Genomic DNA, 9858 nt, shown 5'->3' with positions numbered 1-9858 from the left:
ACATTAGCACCACAAACTACAGCAGAGGAATTTCAACAGTGTTATATTTGATTTGTTTAGGTCTGAATACAATATTTTGATAAAATGTCAATTACACTTGTGTGGACCATAAATATTGTGAACAAAATACCGGCAACCCGAACATTGGTAGTTGTGTCTCTTGTTGAATATATCATCTTCATCGACGAGGTCTGTTTAGTTCAACTAAAACAATTACCTGAAAAATGTTCAAATGATACGCCGAGCTGACGGGAACTGCAAAGTCGGGCGGTAGTTCTGTGGGTTTGTCGCCATGAAGGACACCAATCACATTGCACTTAGTGATTTGTTCTAATGTCAATAAATATATGTGTTGATTTTCCAGCTTCAAGATACAATTCTACAACTTAAGAAAAGGCCAGATTTCAGTGGTTATTCCTCTAAATTCAAAAGATGCATATATCTTTGTATTGCCCCCAGACCAAGATCTACACAGTATATATATATATATATATATTCCTGTTCCTGACATAAAGTACTTGTTTTTTCACATCTTACATATGCATCTCATGATCAAGATGAAATTATTTGCCCAATTAATAGCAGCTATATTTAAATAGTTCATTAATAAAATAAGGGCCTCCAGCCTCACCTCCAGCACTCTAGCCTTCAGTCCCACAAGTGCTAGCTGTCAAACCGGCAGACTAATCTTTTATTACAATAAGATAATAAGACACTCAGTGAAACAGAGCTGTATGAGAGGAATATCTTTCATCATACTCTTATCGTTCAGGGTCTAGCAGCCCATACAATTTAATCATGATGGTCAAGTGGTGTTATTGACTTTAGTTGTAACATCCACTGTCCGATTTGTGTTTGGACACTCAAGGGCCTCGTGTGCTGAACTGGTTTTTATGCTGAGGGATCTTGTGCACACTCAACTGCCTTTTAATCTTAAAAAATAATGAACAGTGTGATTAATTGGAAACCAAATATGGGGCCCTATCTGGGACCATCAGTTTCACTGTGCAGTTCACTGATATATAGTATTGATTGCAACAGGGAGCCCTCTAATCAAAATCATGGTAAAATCAATAGCTAGCATTGCCTTAGGTCCTGTTCATGCTTCAGTGTACACATCTGAAGTAAACTCCCCTGCGCTGAAACAGTCTGGCCATTTGCTTAAAGAAAATCGAGACTTGCTGCAATAGGGAGGACTGCGGAGATAAACTGGAGAAGACAGATGGATATAAAGGAAGAAAGCACTGAGACAGGTGAGGGAGAGGAGGGGTTATTCAAAGAGGTGGATTCAGTTTGATTGTAAACTGTGCAGGTTTTTATACTCAAAGCTTCAAACCATCAAGGGTCCAGGGTACAGCGGGGGATCAACAAGCTACTGACCCCGACCTGATCCACATGCGAGATCCAGCTGCAGAGCTGTCCTGCTGTTGTCACATCACGCTCCCTGTGCACTCTGAGCGCTCTTTTCCTCCACTGTCTCATGATCCCTCCATCTCCCCCGGGGAGCCAGTTAAGTTGCAGGGCCGCCGTTGTGTGTCTACTCACTGCATTCCCTGTTGGGAGAAAGGAGAGGCAGGGTGAGAGCAGATCTGAGCTTATCAGCTTAAAACATGGCTTTAGGTTGCCTGTTCAACATATAACAGTCACAACCCATGAACTGTTCAAAGAGCTCAGAGGAGCAGCAGAACACCTCCAGGGTTTCCACCAGCATCTGGTGTGATGCCAGGGTATCGGAGGCAGCCTGCATGCCTGGCATCCTGCCACAGCAAGGCAGCCAGACCACACTGCTCACCTGCCTAGAGAGAGGACAACAGAGGAGAAACACATTTCGCAAAGCAGGGATCCAAGAACAATAGGAACTAGATGAAAGAAGAGGGATTCAGAGCAAGGGAACATTGAGCATGGAATGGGCACCTTGTATTCAACAATCCTATTGCTCGCTAAATGCCCATATAGGGATTTGTTTTGCCAAATACGTTTTTGAGGAAATATTGATATTTACCAGTAAGTCGGAAAGGAGTTGAAGGCTGTCTGTGGGCTGACGATGCACGTGGATGAAATAAGATGTGTATGTATGACAACAGCCTTATGTCCTTTCTCATGCTTGATAAGATTGATAAGAGTTAGGCATAACATCAAAGTTCCAGGCCATAAATACCGAAACAACAAGCTGAAAGATACTTAAACGCTCCATTGAGCTCAAGGGAGCTTTAGAGTGGGGTGGTCATCAGTGGCTTTGTTGCACGACACCTTTTGCTTCTTACATGCCATGTTTATTAATAACCAAGACTAGTTCCCTTAACAGAACAACAAAAATGTTTCAACGTTAATGTTATTTGCAAATTTGCAATATTTAAGAAAAAAGGTTTGTATTAAAACTTAAGCATTTAGTAGTGCTTGAACATATTTTTTAGGAGAATCAAATGAGTGATTACAATGATTTTAGAAGTAAATCTGGGAAGGCATGAACAAATTCAGATCTTGGGAGCTTTGTTGCGTGCTATAACCTTTTCTCATCCCCTCGTATCCAGTCTGCCGCTAGGCTTTCATTTGTTTTAAAAGGGCTAAAAATTGCAAATAATAATAATCTTTGAAGAAAAGGAACTGTGGTCTAGATGACCATACACCGTACCGCAAAAATACAAACCAGAGAAGGATCGTGTCCCGCCCACTACCAATCACCACAAGGGGAGCAATTACCGTTACATTAAATAGTGATAAACACCAGTGCACAATGATCGTCAGAACATCAGAGCTGTCACTGCGTCATCCGTCAAAACCACGCTTCAGGGTAGCAACAGTCAGGTAGTGATACATTACAAGGGACAGAAACAGGTGCTACCATAGATTATAATTACTTTGTTCTATCAATTATGTACAAATCCTTGCATGGCCTGGGGTCTGCCACACACTGTTGTGCCTCCTACTCACGCTCCGCACCATCCCAGCTGTGGCAGCATAGCAGGCAGTACTTTTCAACAGTGCTTTGTGTGAATACCTTGAGGTGACTACAGAGGTTTATTTTTTCAAGGCTGAATTCATACTGATGGAACAGTTCTGAAAAAAAGAGAAAAAATAAAATCCATTCTGCATATCCCACTGACATCTGAATTCATGCGTTATATCCTTTCTCATACATTCTTTTCTCTTTCACTCAGCCCTGTAAACATCAGTTTAGACACACAGGTGCTCTGCTGTTTTGTGTTTTCAAGCTGTAACGGTCTTCCAGGCACTTGTGGTTTCTGCCTTTGTTTTGCACACTCCTCAAGTTTTCTCTCAGCTGCTCAGTGCACAAAAACATTATGCTAATAAGCGGCTTCCAGCTCAGGTTTTCTCGATGTGTTCAGGCGTGTGGGTGTCACTCATATAGGGGATCTGCTTTTACCTATAGTAGGGGAAATTATTAATACGGAGGCATACACAAAGGGAATCCATACTCAACCAGCTGCTAGAATGTATTTATCCTTGTTGAAGAATGATGTTTCTTTTACCTTCTCCTCAGGAAACAGAATCCTAGTATGATGATGTGTTCAGTGTACTTTGTGAATAATGACTCCCACTCCTCATACAACATGTCATTCAGCGCTGAACGAGAGAGTTTATGTGTAAGGCAGGCTGCAGCTAATAGCCATATTTGTTACGACGTGTATGGGGATCTTTTCAGCAAGCTATACTGTAGGAGCAGTATGACAGTATTTACAGGATCGTATCCTCATTGATGTCAATGACAATTAAAATCCAGTCGAAAACGAGGTAAAAGGACTTACCATGAGGATCAAATAAATAAAATGATGGGTAAGGGACACACATCAGATAAAAAACTAACTATTCAATTAATGCTAGTCGCAGAGCAAAGAAGTATATATCTAAATGGCAGAATAGTAATTTATGTATACACATAAAACAAGCTCTTCAGTACATTTGAAAATACACATTTTCATCTCATGAAGCACTGCTTGAATACATTTTTGAAATGGTTGGCCGCAGCTTACTTTTAGATACCAATGAGTTTGATTATGTCCTTTAATCAGTTTAGGAAAGATTGTGTGAATAAGGAGCCTTAATGAATAAACAAGAAAAATAATTTCAATTATCCACAAGAAGGTAAGTATGTAAAAAAAAGATATAGAATTATTGTTTCCCGTCAGTAATGAATTGTTTTAGAAACTATGTGTCATAAATTATAAGATTTTAAGGAATTACAGATGTGAATTTCCCCCAACATTTTTAATGATATCAAAAAGCTAAACACAATCAAACAGTTGTTTGTTTTGTGTCTACATGAGGTTTTATAATTATTATGAATATGATAGTATTAATCCAAAGTTATAAGAATTCTTTTTTTTAGAAACAAACTAGAGCAAATAAGTCTGTCTGAAATACTTAATTTCCCAGAGAGCATGAACTTAGTGGCTCTCTATGTATTTGTTTTTTCTGTGTCCAACCTCTCGATATAAAATATTCACATCAGAGGTGTGTCTTGCAGCAATGATTTGGACTTATTCCAAAATTACATTTTCTCATCATGCATTTCCTTCCACAATGTAGGTCATGTTTTACTGCATTAGTTGTTATCTATATTGTAACATGAATATCAGTTTCACTTTTTTTTTTATCACTACACAATCATTTTAAAAGGCATTTTCAAAAACGTGGCAAAGCATTATATCCCTTTTTCTTTGGGAACTACTGAAGAAAGAAAACATCCACTGCAAATTCCCAATGTATCATAAAGGTTGAGATTGTTCAACAGACTTGACCCTGTTGTACCTTCTTTAGTATAGCTGATAGCCCGTGATCTCTGAAGTGATACACTAAATGCATTCAGGCAGCACACCTGCCAGAGAGCAACAGTCACAGACTGTTAACCTCAAGATCTGGAAGTGTTTGTGAGGCAACGAAGCTTCACAAACTCTCTAGCTGTCTGCCTTTATCAAAGTTTGGCTGCATAAAAATGCCGTTAGGTTAACCTTTGTGATTGTAAGATTCACACTGAAGTGGGCTCAAGCACGGCATCCTGACCCTGGCATTAAGGTAAGCCAACTAACAACTATTATTATAAATCAATTTAAATCTACATTGTGCTACTTAATCTATAGAAAGTCTATGCAACCATCCTGCTGAAGGTAATATAAAATCAAACATTGTCTTTGTCAAAGTGACTGATAATGACCACAGCAGTATTTATTTATATTGCTGTTAAAGCTGCTAAAATGACATTAAAGTAGTATGTGTCAGTTGAAGTGAGCAAGGAAAACAAAGAAGATTATCCAAGACTGCCCTCAGAATAAACTAATCATTATAATAAAAAAATATATAATCTTATCAATTGGAAAACAAATACAGTAACTTTTTGTATTATTCATCATTGAAAGGTAGAATACATTGTACCAATAGCTAATGCACATGTTTTCTGAGTGTTTGTTTGGGTCCCATGCTGCATTCAAATACACCCTGTAATATTCTGTTTCAAACATACGAAGTTCAAATAGTGTTTGTGCTTGAAAATAATAACTTGACTCCATGAAGAGGTAGATTTTTGAGTGTTTAATTATATAGTGAAGCTGATGTTTGACTTTAGGATTTGAAGAAGCAACCCTACGTTGTCCCGTAACAGCATACACACAGCTCATAGTAACAGCAGCAGTGAGTTAACATGCTGTACATTGTTAGGGTTGGTAGGGGTGCCATGACTTTTTGTGCTTTGCCATCACCAAACCCTAACAAATGTGTCCTACCTAGAAAAGGCCAGTTTACATTGTAGAGTTTTAAATATAACATTTCAAATGTAAAAGAAATAAAAGTTATACTTGCTCTTGTTATTGTTATTCAGGTTCTTAGTTATTAAAAGTACTTGTAGTTTCATCATTGAGGTTCGTTCCTGATATAAACATGTCACATCTTTCCTAAATGTAATTGTTCTGTGTAACTGTAGTCTACAAGTTAGATGAATGACTGTGTAACCCTGTTTATATATTTTTAGCCTCTGGATTATGTGGATCATGTTTCTCCAGGTGTTACTGTAATAAACAGGAAGTCAAATTGAAATCCCCTGAATGAAAACAATCAACAGCTGACTGACTTATTGTTGTGTTTCTGTGTTTGTGTGCTGTTTTGATGCAGGCAGCTGCCGGAAGATGACCCTACAACCATTAACTCCAGTGAACTGTGCAGGCCTCCTGCAGCAGGGCTTCTCTCTTCTGCAGCTGGATGGTGAAGTCCTCCTGTTTGGCCAGAAAGGCTGGCCCAAGCGCTCGTGTCCTACGGGAGTGTTTGGCGTCCGGTTTAAACTTGGTGAGATGAAGTTGAGGGCCATCTCTTTCTCCAATGACTCATGCTACCTTCCACCACTGCGCTGCCCTGCTGTTTGCCGCCTCGACCCCTATGATGGGCTTCCAGAGAGTTATCTCATCCACGGTGGCCGCACCCCAAATAATGAGATCTCCACGAGCCTGTACCTGCTGACCATGGATAGCCGTGGCTGCAATCGTAAACTGACCCTGTGCTGCAAAGAGAAGGAACTGGTGGGAGAAGTACCCGGGGCCCGATATGGCCACACTATGAGCATGGTTCAAAGCCATGGCAAGACAGCTTGTGTGTTGTTTGGGGGTAGATCCTACATGCCAGCAGGAGAGCGCACCACAGAGAACTGGAACAGCGTCGTCGACTGTCCTCCTCAGGTGTTCCTGTTTGACATGGAGTTTGGTTGCTCCTCTGCCCATACTTTACCTGAGCTTTGCGACGGACAGTCTTTCCATTTAGCCGTTGCCAGAGAGGACTGTGTCTACTTCCTCGGTGGTCACTCGCTCTCCTCCGACTCCCGCCCCCCTCGACTCTTCCGCCTGCGTGTCGAGCTTTTGCAAGGCAGCCCCTTGCTTTCCTGTGAGACCATTGAAACTAGCATATCCATCTCAAGTGCCATAATCAGCCGTACTGGTCCTACTAGATATATCATCTTAGGGGGGTATCAGTCAGACTCTCAGAAGAGGATGGAGTGCAGCACTGTGATTCTAAATGAGAAAGGGATCACCTTCGAGGCCTTAGAATCACCTAAGTGGACCCAAGATATCACGCAAAGTCGCACTTGGTTTGGCGGCAGTGCTGGGGAGGGAACCATCATACTTGCTGTACCTACTGAGGGAAGGCCATCCCAAACAGAGCATTATTTCTATCATGTGTGCTTCCAGACAGAGGGGGAATCAAAAGAGGACGAAGAAGCCCAGGGCTGCAGCCAGGAGTCAACAGATTACGACAACTCCACTCCTCTTGAAGACTCTGAAGAGCTCTACTTCGGCCGTGAGCCTCACGAACTGGAGGACATTGATGGAGAAGAGGGTAATTACAATGAGCAGGATGAGGAGGACGAATCGCAAACAGGCTACTGGATGAAATGCTGCCTTGGCTGTCAGCTGAACCCCAACACGTGGGAGCCATATTACTCCACTGAGCTCTTCCGGCCTGCCATGATCTTCTGCTCCAGAGGGGAGGGGGGGCACTGGGTCCATGCCCAGTGTATGGAGCTGTCTGAGCTGCTGCTGCTCAGGCTCTCTGAGGGCAGCAAAAAGTATTTCTGCATGGACCACGGAGGCCTGCCCTTCCAGGAGATGACCCCACCTCGGCAGGTCACGCCTCTGAAGCGCACCCCCTTGAAGGTTAAGGACAGGAAAACTCCTCCAACCATCAAGATGTCCCCTGCCAAAAAAAGCTTTTTCAGAAGGCTTTTTGATTGAGTTAAATACTTTGTATAATGTGTGTAGATGGTCACTATAAGGAATTGTATGTTGTTCAGGATGATTTTAGTTTATTATCAGTAAATCATTATGCTGATCTGACCTCAATCTGAATCATTTTGTCAAAAAATTAAACAATAAAATTGACACCTGATATTTCCTGCCAAGCAGCTGTATATGTTAAACTGAATTTCACAATGTTTGAGCAAGTCTGTCTACAATGTTTCCAGTTTGATGTTTTATAGCTGTGTCACAGTTTATAGTACATTTGTGTCGTTGTCTTTTGATTCCTAACAATTCCTTCCATGGCCAAATGGAACTGATTTATTTTCACAATTATTTTATGATTACTGAAAATACCCAATATGCTGATCTGTATTCAATTTAATAAACAAAATGTTTTCAAATTCTGTCTTCATACCTGTTTCATTATAATGTGTTTTTCTCAATTGTTTTATATCACACAACATTTTGGTCTATCAGTGTTTTTGTAGTTTGCATATTTATAAGGTGCATGGGTTTGCTTATATTTTGTATTTCATCAAGACCCACAGCGAAAATAAGTGGCTGAATTAACACTGTATCCCTGGGCCAGATGTTAATAAATTGGTATTATGATTAAATACATTTGTATTGATAAATAATACCTGCTATACTGCTAGTTAAATCTGTAATAACATCAAATAATAGGGCAACCTGAATGAAACGATGAAATGCCTTTAAATTGAAATATTTTATATATATATAATATTACATTATATTTTAGAGGGCACAAACAATGTTTTAGTTTGTCAGGAAATCATAATCTTAAAAGCATTAAGCTTTTTATATTGTATACATTAAAAATGGAAACTAAAAATGGAAACTAATGGAAACTTCACAGATGAATTCTTAATTCTTAAATAAAACACATCATTAAATATATACAGTTTGATAAGAAAATAAGTTCAAGAAGTTCAAGTCAGATTTTGTCTTTATTTATTCATTCTTTGGAACAATTACACAAAAGTAAGAGTTGTCTGCTTCAGTGAAAATGCAGCAGTTAAACGAGTAAAAAGGTAGTAAAAGGTGGAACTTCATTATAATACAACATGCTCAATAAATCACCACTGAAAGTTATCCACAACTCCTGTAAACAGTATATCTGATATTTAGTGTAATATGGAAAAACGAAATATTTGAAAATAGACGGTTTAAAGGTAACAAGTGGAAATCCGTGAAACATCCATCATCCATTACTTTGGAAATGCAATTAATTATTGCAAAAAAACAAATATGAGACACGTTGCAATCTGAAACAGGATGGTATTGTGGGGAGATGACAACTATGGAATGAAATGTGAATATTTCACAGCTGTCACATGGTTAAACCTTATGACAGTCAAATACAATCAAGCATTCAATCAAATAAGAAAACAAAATTGCCTGTCAAAATTCAAAATTGTGAGAGCACAAAAAAGATAATATAATCAATCAATCAGACAAATAAAGTTGCCAACAAATCAGTTTACATAGAGTCTTTCTAGCTCCCGCTCATCCTTCTCCTCTGTCAACCTTGGCAATGAAGAAATATCAGCAGAGAAAAAAAGCCAGGATTTATACAGAACTTAAGAAAAATCCCCACCTGCTGGAAACTCCATGGGGTATTAGGCTTTGTAATGGACCATACTGTATTTTTATGATATCAACAAAAAGGTCAGTATATGCTTTATTTTAGGTGAAGAATTGGAATAAGTATCATCCATCCTCCACTGTGCAAAAACTAAGAGATCAAAATTGGTTCAAAGTGACCTGGCATCTATTCTGCCCCTTAGGGATCCGACGATAAAGCACTAAAGTAATCTTTTTCAGGGGGCACTCATGAAACAAAGAACATTTGGGTCTCTGTGATTGCATTTTGTTCCAGCCCAAATGATATATTAATACAGTGGCCACAAATGTGGTCTTCTTAACACAATTTCCCTCCATGACTTACAGCACTTTCATCTGTTTCCATAAATATCCTCTCCATATAAATTCATAAAGGTGTCATATCCTTGGAATACAATAAACTGTGCCATATTTCACAGATGGTGAAGCTAAAAAAAAGCTTTCCTGCGAAGAGCAAGAAAGAAGGAACCTGTGCTAC

The 9858-nt window shown here is 39.5% G+C and overlaps 1 protein-coding gene across 1 annotated transcript; it reads left to right on the top strand.

The window, feature by feature from the left end:
- Positions 1 to 4904: 4904 nt before the first annotated feature.
- rag2 (recombination activating gene 2) lies at positions 4905 to 8122 on the top strand. The gene is made up of 2 exons (XM_034141665.1): positions 4905 to 5034; positions 6124 to 8122. Exon 2 carries the CDS (start codon positions 6138 to 6140, stop codon positions 7728 to 7730), a length of 1593 nt encoding a protein of 530 aa, XP_033997556.1. The 5' UTR covers positions 4905 to 5034; positions 6124 to 6137; the 3' UTR covers positions 7731 to 8122.
- The last annotated feature ends 1736 nt before the right edge of the window (positions 8123 to 9858 follow it).

Source organism: Trematomus bernacchii, unplaced genomic scaffold (genome assembly GCF_902827165.1).
Source record: "Trematomus bernacchii unplaced genomic scaffold, fTreBer1.1, whole genome shotgun sequence".
NCBI lineage: Eukaryota > Metazoa > Chordata > Actinopteri > Perciformes > Nototheniidae > Trematomus > Trematomus bernacchii.
Note: the sequence above shows the minus strand (reverse complement) of the source record. Positions and strands in the feature narration are given on the sequence as shown.

Coding starts and splice junctions, on each gene's coding strand:
- rag2 (XM_034141665.1), top strand. CDS start 6,138: ATGACCCTACAACCATTAACTCCAGTGAACTGTGCAGGCCTCCTGCAG.